Source organism: Leptodactylus fuscus, chromosome 2, assembly GCF_031893055.1.
Source record: "Leptodactylus fuscus isolate aLepFus1 chromosome 2, aLepFus1.hap2, whole genome shotgun sequence".
Classification (NCBI taxonomy): Eukaryota; Metazoa; Chordata; class Amphibia; order Anura; family Leptodactylidae; genus Leptodactylus; species Leptodactylus fuscus.
The window spans coordinates 23,097,472-23,113,918 of NC_134266.1; the positions used below are offsets into that span (position 1 = coordinate 23,097,472).

The following is a 16,447-nucleotide window of genomic DNA, read 5'->3' on the forward strand; positions in this document are numbered from 1 at the left end:
GTATAATGTAGTGATAACACAATGGCGGCTCTACCCTGCTGAAAATGTTCCGGATCCTAATAAACTTGTGATAGAAGAGAAACCTCTTGTGTATTTGCAATATTTTTGTGGTTAGGTCTGATTCCTGACTGATCTGGAGAATGTCAGACTCATTTCCCACATTGTGGTTGGAACAAAAGTCTTCAGCCCCCTGTACTCTGATACCCCTAAATAAAATCCAGTGCACACAATTGCCTTCAGATGTCACCTAATGCGTTAATAGAGTCCGGCTGTGTGTCATGTATCCTCAGTATAAATCCACCTGTTCTGTGAAGGCCTCAGTGCTTTGTTAGAGAACACTAGTGACCAAACAGAATCATGAAGACCAAGGAACGTGCCAGACAGATCAGAGATAGAGTTGTGGAGACGTTTAAAGTAGGGTAAGGTTATAAGTACCTATCCCAAGCTTTCAGCATCCTGAGGAGCACTGTTCATTCAATCATCCAAAAATTGGGGAAGGTGTGTATATTCTACAGCTACAAACTTACCAAGACATGACCCTTCATATAAACTGACAGGTCAAGCAAGGAGAGCATCGGTCAGAGAAGCAGCCTAGAGGCCGATGGTCACTCTGGTGGAGATGCAGAAATCCGCAGCTCAGGTACAAAGGAGAAATTTTCCACAGGACAACTAAGTCGTGCCCTCCACAAATTCGGCCTTTATGGAAGAGCGGCAACCATTGTTGAAAGAAAGATATAAGAAGTGCTGTTTGCCACAAGCCATGTAGGGGACACAGCAAACGTGGAAGAAGGTGCTTTGGTCAGATGAAGCCAAAGGTGAACTTTTGGGCCTAAATGCAAAGTGTTATATGTGGCAGAACGGTAACCCTGCTCATCCCCCACTGTGACACATAGCGGGCAGCATCATCCTGGGGGGAGATTTTTCTTCAGCAGGGACAGGGAAGCTGCTCAGAGGTGATGGGAAGATGGATGGAGCTAAATACAGGGCAATCCTGGAAGAAAACCTGTTGGAGGCTGCAAACGACTTGAGACCAGGAAGGAGATTCAACTTCCAGCAAGACCATGACCCTAAACCTACAGCCAGAGCTACAGGGGGATGGTTTAGGTTACAGAATATTCATGTGTTAGAATGGCGCATTCCAGACCTAAATCCCATTGAGCGTCTGTGGCAAGACGTGAAAATTCAGACATCTCCGTCCGAGTCCATCTGGCCCGAGCTTGGGCTATTTTGCAAAGCTGAATGATCAGTCTCTAGCTGCACAAAGCTGGTGGAGAGCGAGCCCAAAAGACTTGCAGCTGGAATTGCAGAGAAAGATGGCTCTAAGTATTTATATTGGGTGCTGAAGACTTTTGCACATCACACTTATTTGAGTTAAAATTTTGTAAACCTTGTATTTTCCTTCCACTTCACAATGATCTGATACTTTGTGTTGAGCTCACTGAGCATCCTGGACATTTCCCAGAGCCTGCAAGCACCCCCATGTCACACCTTTATTCACACCCCTCCGTTGCTTGTGCCCTGTCTGACCCTCCCCCTCCCTGGATCCTCTTCCTGCCAGATCCCGCTGCCGCATTTGAATTCTTGGGCATGTGCAGTTCTGCTCTGCGGAAACTGTGCGTCTGAGCGCCATTTTGGTGGAGCTTGCTATTGAACTCAGTATAGCAGAACGCCCAGGGTGCTCGATGGGATTATTTACATAAAGTAACCAGGATTACAAATGGAACGGTGTGGAGAATCAAAAGAAAGTAGTCGAATAATCTTTTTAAAGGCCATCCAGGAATGTCTCAAAACTGACACTAAAGAGAGAATCCCTTTAAGGTTGTGAGGTGACAAAAAGTGAAAGTTCTAAGGGTATGAATCCTTTTGCACAGAATATAGCGCCCTCTACTGTCCCTTGTGCTCGTATACAGACCCATTCATTTTTATGGCCTTGTCCGAATGTCCATAGTTTTTACAAATCAGTGTCAGAAGCCAAGCACAAAATGTGGATCAGGTCCTACTCTTGTCTATATCTGGCATGCTGGGTATCGTATCATCTGGGCCGAATCCTGAATGGTGACAATGTATTCTTGTCTAGTCATGGAGTTTATCACAATTTATTTTTGTGGATTGACCTCCGGTTCTCTAAGGGATTGAGATCCGGGGAATCTCCTGGCCATGGACCCAAAATTCCAATGTTTTATTCCCCAAGTCACTGAGTTGCTTTCACCTTGTGACATGTTCTCCATCATGCTGGATAAAGCATTGGTTATCACCAAATGTCTGGGGGTTGTTGTCCTCGAAGGATGTTTAGGTCTCATTCTTTATTCATGGAGTGCGCCCCCACGTGTGAATGGTCTCAGGACGCTTTACTGTTGGCAGGATTCATGGTAGCCTCACCTTCTCACCAAGAAAACCAGTGGGGATAGAGGGACATTCTGCAGGACGTACATGACTGCAGAGGACGGGTGTAAAGTTTATGAGATGACGCCCCCTTCAGACTACCGTGGGTCCTAGGTCACACCAATGCTGAAGCAGAAAACGGGATTGTCCACTTATAGACCAATATTGAGCGCCATGTTATTTGTATAGTAAGTTCCAGAATTTTCCAATATACTTTCTGTATCACGTCCTCAGTTTTCTAGATCTTTGCTTGCTGTCACTCATTACGTACACAAAGAAGATGCTAGACCAACCACCCGCAGGGTTCGATATAGTCCCAGGAAAGCAATCTGTCTTGTAACAAGCTGTATACCTGTGTGTCCATCTCATAACCATGGCCCAATTTAAGACATTAGTCCATCAAGTCCAACCTATAACCCTACAATCCCTACAGTGTTGATCCAGGGGAAGGCAAAAAAAACTCCATGAGGCTCACGCCAATTGCCCCATTTCAGGGGGAAAAAAAAAAAATAATTCCTTCCCGACTCCAAATCTGGTCAGTATAAAAACCCTGGATCAACGTGTCCTTAAAATCCTTATTAGTGATGAGTGAGTAGTATTCAAAACAGCAGTTTCGAATAGCACGCACCCATAGCAATGAATGGAGCTGGCACGTAGACAGAGCTGGCGTCCTGGCGCTTGACCCCCTGCGTCCATTCATACCTATGGGTGCGTGCTATTCGATTCGATTCCATAAAAGATGGATTCAGACAACAGATCCGATCACTGGTCATATTTGCTAGATTGTACATGGACCGATAACGACAACCTAACATCAGTGGACAATGTGCATCAGGATCAGGCAGCCATTGACATCTATTCTATGCCACCTATAGAGCAGTAAAACAAAGCTGGTGACGTACTGGAGTTTATTAATACATATATTATATCCATACACAATCACATGTAAGAATCATTAAATATAATTACAGTCTGGCAGTGACCTCTCTATACAACAGATCTGATAGAGTTAAAAATTGTATAATCCAATGGGCATTATACAACGCGGCTTTGGCTCCACAGCGGCTCACAATATCCCTTCCATAGTAAAACCCGATTCCTCTTGGAGTGGGACTTGTAGGCTTCTCATGTGGCTTTCTTCCCGTAGCGCTGAGACTAAGACAGGACAGGATTTCTTGAGTAGCAAAGAGGTAAACAGTGGGGGAAATGTATTAAGACTGATACATAGCGGGGCCGTCTTAGGGGTATTGACAAAATATCCACAGGATAAATTGCCCCTAAAAATTGGCCACACTAGTAAAAATTTCCCCCAACTAATTTACACTTTATATTTAATACACTAAAATACTTGACGGCTATTAAAACGGCGTTGGATTAAAAGTTTGATTGTAAAAGATATAAACACACTAAAAACAATGCCCCGCTCCTAATTCCAGCGCAGGGGTCTGATGGGTCTCCTTCAGCAGCTCCTCCAAACAGAACAGCTTTGTCTGCAAGAAACCCCTGGCCGGGAACATAGAAGACCAGCCTTGGGGCGAGCGCACACGTTCACAGATGGCGAACACAAGCAGTGGCTGAATCCATAGCGTCGGCTTCAGGGACACTCAACACTTCCAGGTGTATTTGTAGTCACTGAGATCTAGATGGCGAATCGAGGATTTCCCCAGTGTAGATAACTGGGTGAATTGTTCTAGTGTAAGTGGATGAAGACCACAGTTGGCTAGTTCTGCAGAGTTCATCTCCTGGGGGAACAAAGAGAACATATTAGGACCCGCCGAGTTACAATAAGTGATTTATATTAAAAGGAACTTCCAGCCATAGAAAGTGATGGCCTATTGGTAGGATCGATTGGATCTGAAATGCAGCAGAGCCCTAGTCACTGGAATGGGGCTGCAGTACCCTGCATTGCTGGTGGATGAGTGGGGGAAAGTTCACACTGGGTTTTTTGGTCAGGATTTTGAGGCCGTATCCGCCTCAAAATCCTGTCCAAAAAGACGTCTCCCATTGAAATCAATGGGAGACGGTCAGTTCTTTCTCCGGGACAAAAAGAAGCGACATGCTCATTCTTTCAGGCAGATTTGCTTCACGACATCCACCTGAAGACACTCCCTCCTCTCGACTAGGCCCATTCATTTGGGTCTAATCCAGAGGGGGGTGCGTGACTGGATGCCAATGCAGTGCACCAGCATCCAGTGGCAGCTACTCGTATTTTGGACCGGAACCTGAGGCGGCCTATGCCTCAGGTTCAGCACCAAAAAACCCCATGTGAATTTGCCCTAAGAGAATGCTAAAGGTGCCTGTTCTCCCCACATCAGTGGAGGTTACAGAGGTCAGATACCTACGTACGGCCTATCCGAGCTATACGCTGTAATATTACAACAGGTACATAACACTTATTGTTAGTATATGCTCTGTATCAATGATGGGGTGTATAAATGTTGCTCTATTACACATAGATCATAAGCTCTGCCGCAAAGAGTCCGGTACAAACTTGCCATAGACCGCTCACCTTGCTGTTTTGGGGGTGGACAGGTGTGTTGAAGACAGTCGTTGGTTCATGTGTGTACAGAGATGCTGAAAAACTTCCCCTCTGCGCAGCTTTAAGCAGCAATGTCAGAGAATGCACCGCGTGCGGCATCACCGGGCCAGTAATCTCCAGGCTGAACTGATCTTTATAACCAGACCGCACTTGAGTTTTCACATTAACAGACCTGGCCTGTAGGACGAATGGAGATAATGGGGTTAGATGGAGACCATTGGTGTCAGAAAGAAACTAAAAGGCAGGCCGTCCGCAGTTATAAGTACGGGGGTCAGGAGGAGAACCATACCCTTGGCAATGCTCTAAAGGAACTGTCCCAGACTATTATGCTGAGCGCCATTTGCTTTTCTTAGGCCAGTGATATCACATGTCCATGCTGCAGCTCAGTCCCATTCAAACGATTGGGCCATAGCTGCAAAACTAAGTCCCGATACTATATAATGTGTCACTATGCTTAGTAAGTGGTGAAGGACCTACAACAATCAGATGTATGGTCCCAGACACCCACTTTAAATAAGATGTAAGGGTTATGATCATAAGGGGCCCCTTACCTTCATTGTGTGCATTGTAGCTCCCCTGAATGCCACCGGTGACAGCAATGTTGGTGGCAGCCCTGCCTGAGGACCAGCGGCCGCAACAATGCTCTTGCAGTTGATCAGAAAGTTGAGTAACGTGAAAGTATTTGCACCTTTCACCAATACAACAGATTCAGGTCTGTGGTCCAACTTCACTTCATTTTTTTCTTTCCGACTGGAATAGTTATGGTTAAGGAGGAAACATCATACACCGGTTACTGCGGCTATAATACCACAGACGCCATGTCTAATGGTCAATGGAAATCACGGTGTTAAAGCAGAGGTCTATGGATGCAACAATGCTGAAAGACTGCACGGAGAACTTGCTGCTAATATTGCCCTATACATCCAAGAATACTAAAGGATTGCTGTTACATTCTGGATGGTTTCTAATAGGTACAACGAGTACTGGGAGTTGTAGGATTGGGAAGATATAGAGAATTGTGTCAAAATTTACGTAAATTAATTCTAAAAAAATAAATACATACATACAAATAAAGAAAAAAAAATAATGTGTATGAGAATATATATATATAATTTATATATACACACACATACACACACACACTGTATATACACGTAAAATGAAATAAGCCAATAAATGAGTGTAGACAGAACATACTCCAGGTATCTAATGTTCTAGGTTACATCCTAGTATGGCAGAGATATCCATTGGTATCTATACCTTTAATGTAAATTAAATACAGTAGGTAGTTGGGTGATACCTTCTGCTATATCTAGGCAGTAACCAGGATAGACCATGTCGTCAGTATTACCAGATCCCGTATTAACACCATGAAAGGATACAGTTTTATGGATATCGCATCCGGCTTTTTAATTTTGTCTTCCACCCCCATTTCTTCCAACCAAGAGAAGCTTTCATCTTCATCACTGTCCATTCGAGCCCTAAAAATGCAAGTCATATATCAGTTACTGTATATGTATAAATGGCAAATACAAAAAAAAAAAAAAAAAAAAAAAAAGTATCCTTATTGTATGTGTTTTCTCATCTCGTACAGCCCAAGTATATACACAGAATATAAGATTCCCTGAGGGAGGCAAAGGTTTCTGTATCTAGGAAAGGTCTGGGTCCTAACTCCTGCCGATATACAGTGTCTGAGATGGGATTAACCCTATAAGCAGGTGTTCTACTAGGATTACATTTAGGGAGGCCTCAATGCTTGTTCCTCGACCTCCTCCCATCTGATGTTCCAACTCTTTCCTGATGACATAACTGACTCTATTCTACTTAATGGCCCAGATAGATGGAAGTCTGAGTCACAAGATCAGAAAAATTTAAGTGTGGGGCAACACGGTGGCTCAGTGGTTAGCCTTGCAGTGCTGGAGTCCTGGGTTCAAATATCACAAGGAACAACATCTGCAGGGAGCTTATATGTTCTCCCCATGTTTACGTGGATTTCCTCCCATTCTACACAGACATGCTGATAGGGAAAAAAAATGTACATTGTGATCCCTATATGGGGCTCACAATCTACATAAAGAAAAAGAAAAGAAAAATGTTAAGTCTTATCAGTATTATAGCTTAGCACCATTCACTTAACATTCAGAGCTGCAGTACCAAACACAGCCCACAGACAAGAGAGGCGCCATTTCTGATAAAAAGCAGCCACGTTTTTCTAATGTCATAATTCTTTGTATTAAGTTACATCCTGGAATGGCTTTATTATAAGGCGGTTAAGATCTAGGTGACTATTTTTGGAAAATTCTCACATACTCTTCTCCTTCGCTTGTGTTCTCGACTTCTTGTGTCTTTTCATCCAATTCGGACGTGGACTCTGAGGCTTTTGTCTTTTTATTTGGGTCATTGGTCACCAGAGGGAGCGAGAAATCAATTCCTAGAATGAAGAATCATGTCATGCTTAAGTAGGTGATCCAAGAAAGAGAGTGAATGAGGTTGTGTGTGATAAAAGAGAAATGCAAGACAAGATTATATTCTATACACCGGCCTGTGATGGCTGCCACACCACAGGATTTGCCTTATTCGTGTTAGCCACCGTCAACAGAAATCTAAGTCCGCTCATAGCTGGAGGAGATTTCTGATCCATGCCACAAGTGTGGTGTAAATGACAACGAATATCTGGACGGAGACCGTGCCCTGTTGTGCAATGGCTAAATCGAATTAATGAGAATATGCAGATTGCGAACCCTCTATGGGACAGTGACTGACAAGGTCTGCAAAGCGCTGCGGAGTAGGATGGCGCTATACAAGTAAGCTAAATAACTAAATACATCGACTGTGTGACTTACCTTCATTTTTCATGGCTTCCCTTATACCTCTTGTGGTTGGAGACATTACGGCTGTGAGAACGTCACTCCCCGCTATACCGGCTGCTCGGAACAGAACTGTGAACTGATATGTACAGACGTAGAAATACGGACACAACTTCGCCTTCAGCAGGTTATACAAGGATGTGAAACTAAGAGCCCTGCACAGAAAGGAAAGAAAGGGAAGTTAGATATTTTCTGATTTTCATCCTGGGGTAGTGAGGTTGAGAATGTGGAGATAGGAGCATGATGTAGTTAAGGCTCTGTTCACATCCACGTCGATAATCACTTACTAGAGATGAGCGAGTACTATTCGAAACGGAATAGCACGAACCCATAGGAATGAATGGAAGCGGCCGGCACGCAGACTTTGCCGGCGGCCGGCCACTTAAAGGGGTTGTCCCATCACAAGGATCCTATCTATACTGCTAGTTTATGTGTATTTAAGACTTTTCCTAAATACATTGCTTTATCAAAACTGCTTTGTTTGGCCGCTATCTTAATTTATTCACTTCATTGTTTACACTCAGTTTCTATGGCCACTGGGCTTATCTGCTCAGTTCCCAAGTGATGTAGCTGCCTGCTCTCAGGGGAGAGGGAGGGGCTGACAAGCAACGGAGCTCCTCAGATAGGGGAGGTGAGAGCTCCGGCATTTCTGAACTCGGCTCTTCCACTTATCAGCCGGTTTAATTGAATTTGGCTGATAAGTGCTGAGATAAGGAGTCCGTTACCTCTGTATGTAATGCAAGCTGACTCAAATCCAGCTCTGCTACATCAGCTTCATACTGTGGTAATGCCTTTACAACCAATCCCTCATTACTGACTGCAAACATAGCAGATAGAGCAAGTGAAACCCCGCCCACCAATGTGCCGAGAAAACCAGGAAGTGAAGAGAGAACACAGCCTAGCCTGCAGGTTGATGAACAAGAGTTATGGGAATACCCCTTTAACCCCCTGTGTGCGTCCATTCATCCCTATGGGTGCGTGCTATTCAAAACGGGAGTTTCGAATAGCACTCGCTCATCTATATCACTTACCATTCACTCATTAGCACTTGCTGCAGAGCTTCATCCTGAGTCCAGGGGCTATTTTTCCCCATCATCTTGCGGTCAGCTCCAACCCTGGGAAAGAGCTGCAGCCATGGGAAGGTGGGGTGAAGCCAATAGACAAGAGCTTGCTGGAATGCGCAGCGGAGATCAGTGGACGACTTTGGTTCCTATAAAGTGACATTTACAAAAGGGAAAATAGATAAAAATGCATTCTAATGAAGACACCAAAATTTGCTCCCACCAGTGTCAACTCCTTCTCTAAGGGTCCATTCACACGGAGGAAAATGGTGAGGAATTTCAGCGCTGAAAAAAAAAAAAAGCCTCCCATTGACTTCAATGGGTTCCTTTTTCTACTAGCAGAAACCCTTTGAAGTCAATGGGAGGCTTTTTTTTTCCAGCGCTGAAATTCCACACCAAATTCCTCTGTGTGAATGGACCCTTAGACTTCCAAACCCAGCACAGATCAGCTGTCCATCAGGCAGAAAGCCGCCATAGCTGACAAGTAGTGTGAGCAGGCCGCACTTATTCCAGTAATGGAGCAGCGCTGCAGAATCACGGCTACACTGTGGATCAGACTGCAGCTCTGTTCCTGTTACTTGAATAGGAGTCTGCACGCGCTGCCCATCCACTGCAGTGGCTGATCTGTACAGGGTCTGGGAGTTGGACTCTCACAGATTACGTTCTTGTATCCTACCCTGTTAATAGGTCATTAGTATGAAAACTCTATTAGGGGCCTGTAAAATCCGTTTAAGCAGAGAGATATACTTTAGTTATTGGTGGTTACAGAAAGTGATGCATTCTATGATCTACAGATTTCCTTTCAGAGCACTGCCCTATAGAGGTTACATACGGGGGTTTAGTGGAGTTCTACATTACCGCTATGCTAGGAGGTAAGCTGACTGGAGTCGCACGACAATGTAGAATTAATCCTTGAGCTTCTTCTTGGGCTTTTAAGTGGTCAGTCCAGGTGAATGGCTGAGAAGAGGTGAACAACAAGCGCGTTTTCAGACTCCAGTCCGCTGGGTAGGTGACCGAAGCTTTACATGGCTCAGGCGTTGGAAGAGGCTTCTCAGGAGACTACGAGGACAGAACGGGAAGAGTCAAATCCCAACATTTACCAATCAGAGCAAAAAAAATAAAAAATTGTAACAACTTTAGCAATAGTGGGAACACAATGGGCAGGTAGAGGACTTGCCCAGTAAAGGTTACGTTATCTTTTCTCGCACCTTTCTTATGCCAGGTTACAAGGCAGTAATAAGTGTGATGTCTAATAACACAGACTGCAATATAGGGTCAGCAACCTACAAACTACAACTCCCAGCATGCCCAGTCACTTCTATGGGAGTTCCAAAATCAGCAGAGCAAATAATGAATGCTGGGAGTTGTAGTTTTGGAACGGCTGGAACGTTGCCCATCCCTGGTGTATGGGGTCACATGTAATGCGCGGCATTTGTAACATGGAATAGGAATTTGTCTCAAGACAATCATTAAAGATTCCTGAATAGACATAGAAAGCAAAAACAACAAGATGGGAGCAGACCCTTACCCAAAGAAAACACTCAAACCCCTTATCCGAACTGGAAACAGTCCCACAGTTGTACCCCAACCATCGAGACAATAGAAGAACACATCAGCCTTTACCTGGATTTCTATAGTTGCAACAGGTTCAGTTTTAAGGTTTTCTCTCCAGATCACATCCTCGACTAAACGATACTGAAAAAAGACAAAAGTCACCAATTAACCTATAAGACAAGAACCGACCTAGAAGCGCCCCTCCTCCACACATCCCCCCTCCTCCAGTAAAGTTTTAGACGGATCCAGTTTACACAAAGTGATGAGGGTTTATAGAAAGCTGCAGAAGAGCGGTGTGGTGCGTTAGTGATGTGCGCCATATACAACGCCATAGCTACAGATTACAGCAATTACTGCCAGAAGTGTAGGGTGGGCAGGAGATAAGAGTCTGGCGATGCCACGTCTGGTACAGTCTCTATACAATGGGTGGCGCTGTCCTTCTCAGAATACTGCAGCCTCTTCAGGCAGATAAGTTATGGGGGTCCCCGGATAGCTTATCAGTGTAAAAGTCTCTGAAAAATCCCTTTAAACATTAACCTCTTGCACTATTACAGCAGATGTCGGCAAACTAAAGATGGCGCCCGGGTACTAGCTGAGCCTGTGCCGTAGTGGCAATGCTATCCTCATTAACCCTTCCAATGCCTCAGTCACATGTGACTGTGGTACTGTACGGCCTGTGAGTGCTGCCATGTTTAATGTGACTGCCGTCCCTCGGGACTTGATCCGGGTGTGGGTGACCTGTATCCATGACAATATACTGCAGTGCATTCGTATTACAGTATATTGTAGCGATGATCAGACCCCTTCATTTTATAATCATCTCCTAGATCCCAAATAAAAACAGATACTCAGTACAAACTATACAAATTTGGAACTGGAACGGCCGGCAGACTATAGATAACCTAACACTGTGCAATAACACAAAACCCATAAGACAATGACACAAACACAGATTTTGCTCAAGTCTAAGTTTTTTCCAGCTTCCCAAATACATTGTACCGGAAAGTAAATGGAGCCATTATAGAGTATGGCAGGTCCTGCAAAATAATGAGCCAGAAAAATAAGACAAATAATGACCTGAGAGAGAACAGTCCATAGTACTGAGGTTCTGACGTCACCACAGAAGTCACGTGACCTATCACCAGTATGTAAATATCACCGCTTTCATAGTGACGTGGCGGCTCCTAATTGGCTCTTCTATACGCGGCACGTATGACATAAGCTACAGTGGCCACTAGAGGGCGCTCCTCACCGGCTTGAGCTCAGTAGCGGGGTTCTCCTGCTCCGTCCCCGGCAGTGGCTCCCTCTCCTGCGGACAGATCCCGGTCACACTCTCCGCTCTCTTCTTTGCCGCCACCGTATTTTCCAGATTGGCGAATGGGTTCCTGCGCTTCACCGGCCCGCTCCCGCTTCTGTGTGGCCCAGGAGAGAAGGGCCGGACTCCGGGTACCCGCCTGGCCGCCTCTCCCGGGGAGAACAGCCCTGTCCTGGCTCCCGCCTCACTGCGGCTCCGGCGCCTGCTCAGCCGCAGGATCTCCGAGGGCTTTTTGAAGCTGGGGGAATAGCCGGGTAACATCTCGGAGGACATGGCGGCCGCTCGGGCAGGAGCCTACTCACTCACTGACTGCTCATTCCAAATGTGGCGCGCTTTCCCGGGTGACGTCAGGCCACATCGCCCCGCCTCCTGTTATTACTACTTATCACCACTAGAGGCCGCTGCTTCATATCATAAGCACATGACGTGCATGGATACACTACTGCCAGCAGAGGTCGCCGTATGATCACAATCTCTATTCCTTTCTTTCTAAAAAAAAAAAACAAAAAAAAAAAAACTTGATAGTCTTCTTCCTAGAAAGAAAGTATAAGGAAAATGTTTTTTGTATGATTTTCAGTGGAACATTTGGTGCACATTATTATGTACACTACATTAGGTGTGTTACAGGTGAACCTACCTGGGAGTTTATATTCCCTGTTAGGGTTTGGTATCTCTATCCTGTCAGTGGTCAGGTTCATGTGTGGGGACACTCACTGAACAGATCTCTGGATGGGTGGAGGGTACTCTTAAACCCTTAGTGAAGGATACAGCCAGCTACCTTCAGGACACCACAGACCTATTAAATAAACTATCCACTATAGGTCCCCTTCCAGATGGAACCATCCTGGCCACCATGGATGTAGAATCCCTGTACTCCAACATCCCACACCAGGACGGTATAAATGCCTGCCAGTTTTTCATGGAATAGCGAGGTATGAACGCTGAATCAGTGGTGAAACTCATGAAATTCATCCTCACCCACAATTACTTCTCCTTTGGTGACTGCATCTATTTACAGCAGACTGGCACCGCAATGGGGAGCAAAATGGCGCCACAGTACGCTAATCTCTTCATGGCCAAGCTGGAGAGTGACTTCCTATCCACCTGCACCACCAGGCCTCTGGCCTACTACCGTTTCATTGACAATATCCTAATCATTTGCCTGGGTCTGAGGAACAGCTGAAAACCTTCCATCCCACCATCAACCTGACGCTCAATCACTCCTTCTCCGAAATAAACTTCCTGGATGCAGTTATCAAGATACAGGACAACAAAATTGAGACATCTCTGTATCGGAAGCCGACCGACCAACCTACCTAAGATGGGATAGCTTTCATCCGAAACACATAAAGAACTCCATTGTATACAGCCAGGCCATCAGATACCATCGCATATGTTCAGACCCTGCAGATAGAGACACCTCGGAGGCCTCAAAAACACATTCTTGAGGCAGGGTTACCATCCAAGAACAGTTGATAACCAAATCACCAGAGCCACCAGAATACCAAGATCGGAGTTATTAAAATACAATACCAAACAGGAGAACACTCGGGTGCCCCTGGTTGTCACATATAACCCCCACCTGGAGACGCTGAGAGGAATCACACGCAAATTATATCCACTACTGCAAAAAGACAACCGTCTAAAATCCATATTTTCTGAACCCCCTCTCCTGTGCTACAGACAGCCACCAAACCTCAGGAATATGGTTATTAGCAGCTCTCTGTCACCTCCAACTAACACAGGAACATTTCCATGTGGACAGAAGAGGTGCAAGACCTGCCCGCACCTACTGACAAGATAGAGATACCAAACTCTAACAGGGAATATAAAATCCCAGGTACGTTCACCTGTAACACACCTAATGTGGTGTATTTGATCATGTGCACCAAATGTCCCACTGAAAATCTGTATGTTGGAGATACCGGAAAGCAGCTTAGAACGCGTATGAATTTACATCGCCATACAATTAGAGAACGAAGAATGGACCTTCCCGTGTCAAAACATTTCTGCCAGGAAGATCATAATATCACCAATGACATGAAAATTTTGATTTTAAGAGGAAATTTTAAATCAAGGAAACAGACGGATTTATGAGTACAAGTGCATGACCCTATTTAACACTCTGAAGAATGGAATGAATCTTTTACATGGGTTCATGTCATCTGAGTGACGGAAATTCTTTTTACTATACCCCACTTCCCTTCTGGCACTTGTACAAGTGAGAATAATCCTACCCAGAGACTAAAATGTGGCAGTGATAAGATATAGCAGCAAAATGGTCATAGCAGACAAAAATATGAGGTAGATAAAAATAGAAGCAAAAAAGTAATAGCACCAATAATAATAGCAGCATAATGGTCATAGCTGCAAAAATAATCTGAGGTAGATATCGGGAGCAGCAGCAGGAAGTGGCGTTGATATTAGCAGCAGGCAGAGACGTCGCAGGCAGCAGTCAGGCAGGATATTCTTGAGTATTGTCTCATGGGCAGTATTTTCCAGGTGGTCTTATTGCAGGTCTTGAGGTTTTTAGCAGCGGAGCAGATTTTGATGTTATTTTTGGCAGTTGAGCAGGTCTTGTGGAGGACACAGGGGGGAGGTCATGGATTCAGGGGGTTTGCACATGGTGGAGGGACGATGCAGCAGATGAGGGTATTTGTGCTTTTTTTCTGCTGCATCTCTTCTTCGCTGCAAATGAAGATTGAGGAGAAATAATCAGACATTTCAGGCTTGTCATGTATATTGTGATTCTCTGCTGGGCCCCCCCAGGGACAAAAACCAGAAATGAGAAGTCACATGAGCCAGATCTATAGTGATGATGGGAGGAGTCAGAAGATGTCAGGCTCCTCCCACATTGATAACCTCAGCTTTATCTCTACAGTGGACATTGACAGATCCTTCCAGATGGAAAATTGTAATCCGATCTATAGAAAGGTCAGGCAGCATAGGCATCATTACACTATGTAATCCATGTGACTGCCTGATGTCATCTCTGCAGACTGGAGGAGCGCTGGAGCCCAGGACAGGTAAGTTACACTGTTATTATGTTTAGTTACCTCCCCGCAGCCTCCATTATTAATACTCTGAGGGTCTGAAGAGTAGAATTGTAGTTTGTGTGTGACAACCCCTCAAAATATCAGGTTTGGCTGAACTCCATAAAATTCCAGGGTTGGTCAAACATAATATTGTGAGAAAATCCCTATTTATGTGGGATTTTATTAATTTAAGGGCCACTATGGGATGATATGCTGAATGGAGGGGCCACTCAGGAACACTGTACTGCAAGGAGGAGGCTGCTATGGGACATTATACAGCATGGAGGGGCCACTCAGGGACATTATACTGCATGGAGGGGCCACTATGGGATGATATGCGGCATGGAGTAGCCACTCAGGAACATTATACTGCATGGACAGGCCACTCAGGGACATTATACTGCATGGAGAGGCCACTATGGGACATTATACTGTATGGGTGCTCTGGGAAACAGCTGATCAGTGGGGTCCCAACAGTTGGACGCCACTGATCTCATATTGATGATCTATCTTAACCGAGGGGCCCCCTCAGACACCAGGGGCCCCTCCTACTATGCATCATATATAATATGGGGATCTTTACATGTGGCCCCCTTAGACACCAGGGGCCCCTCCTATTATGTGTCGTGTATTATAATGGGATCTTTATATGTGGCCCCCTCAGACACCAGGGGCCCCTCCTACTATGCATCGTATATAATATGGGGATCTTTACATGTGGCCGCCTCAGACACCAGGGGCCCCACCTACTATGTGTCGTGTATTATACTAGGATCCTTTATAAGTGGCCCCCTCAGATACTAGGGCCCACATGTGACTTCTACCTCTGTCCCTCATATATCTACGCCCCCGCTGGGCAGATATTGCTATGACATTGGCCCTCAGCAGTTGTGGCCCCTACATATCACAGATTTCGCAGAAGGGTCTCTCCAAACGACTGGAAATAAAGATTAAGCAAAGATATTGGGGAGAAGAAAGGTGCAGGGGGTGACTTTACATTGAGGAAATTTCAGGAAGAAGAAGGAGATGACAGGAGACAGACATGCAGCAACTTACACTTACAGGTTATAACTAGAGATGAACAGCACGCTCCATAGAAATGAATGGATGCACCTGGTACTTCCGCTCTGACGGCGACCGGCCGCTTAACCCCCCGCGTGCCGGCTACGTCCATTCATTTCTATGCGAGCGTGCTGTTCGGATCGGCTGATCTGAACAGTACTCGCTCATCTCTAGTTATAACTGATTTTTACTCATAGCAACCGGATTGCAGCTCCCACCGTAACCAATCACAGAACAGCTCCCACAGTAACCAATCACAGAGCAGCTCCCACAGTAACCAATCACAGAGCAACTTACACTCTTATGCTGCTCTATAATGATGTAAATACAGAAAAAAAGGGATCTATTAGCTCTTGATCAGTCAGTAGCACAGATGAAGTGATGTTTGAGACCTTTTAGTTCACACGTAAATAACGTGTGGCTTATTTTGGCACCGGTAAAAAAAGCTTCCTAATTAGGAAGCTTTTTTTGGAGCTTTTTTTTTTTTTTTTTTTGAAAAAAGCCAGGCTGTGTTCCCCTCCTGTAAAGTGAATGGGCTGAAAAAACTGCGTCGCGTTTTTTTCTTTTGCGTTTTTTTGCAAAAAAAAAAAAAAAGAGTGTTGCTTATTTTTGCAAAAAAAACACGGTTTTCG

The 16,447-nt window shown here is 45.0% G+C and overlaps 1 protein-coding gene across 1 annotated transcript; it reads right to left on the reverse strand.

Annotated features, from left to right (window-relative positions):
- Positions 1–3,847: 3,847 nt before the first annotated feature.
- Positions 3,848–12,007, reverse strand: DONSON (DNA replication fork stabilization factor DONSON). The gene is made up of 10 exons (XM_075263483.1): positions 11,656–12,007; positions 10,473–10,544; positions 9,708–9,908; positions 8,820–8,998; positions 7,765–7,943; positions 7,232–7,352; positions 6,304–6,402; positions 5,473–5,671; positions 4,892–5,098; positions 3,848–4,124 (listed from the first exon to the last, which is right to left on the reverse strand). The coding sequence occupies exons 1-10, from the start codon at positions 11,989–11,991 to the stop codon at positions 3,987–3,989; spliced, it is 1,731 nt and encodes a 576-aa protein (XP_075119584.1). The 5' UTR covers positions 11,992–12,007; the 3' UTR covers positions 3,848–3,986.
- Between the last annotated feature and the right edge of the window lie 4,440 nt (positions 12,008–16,447).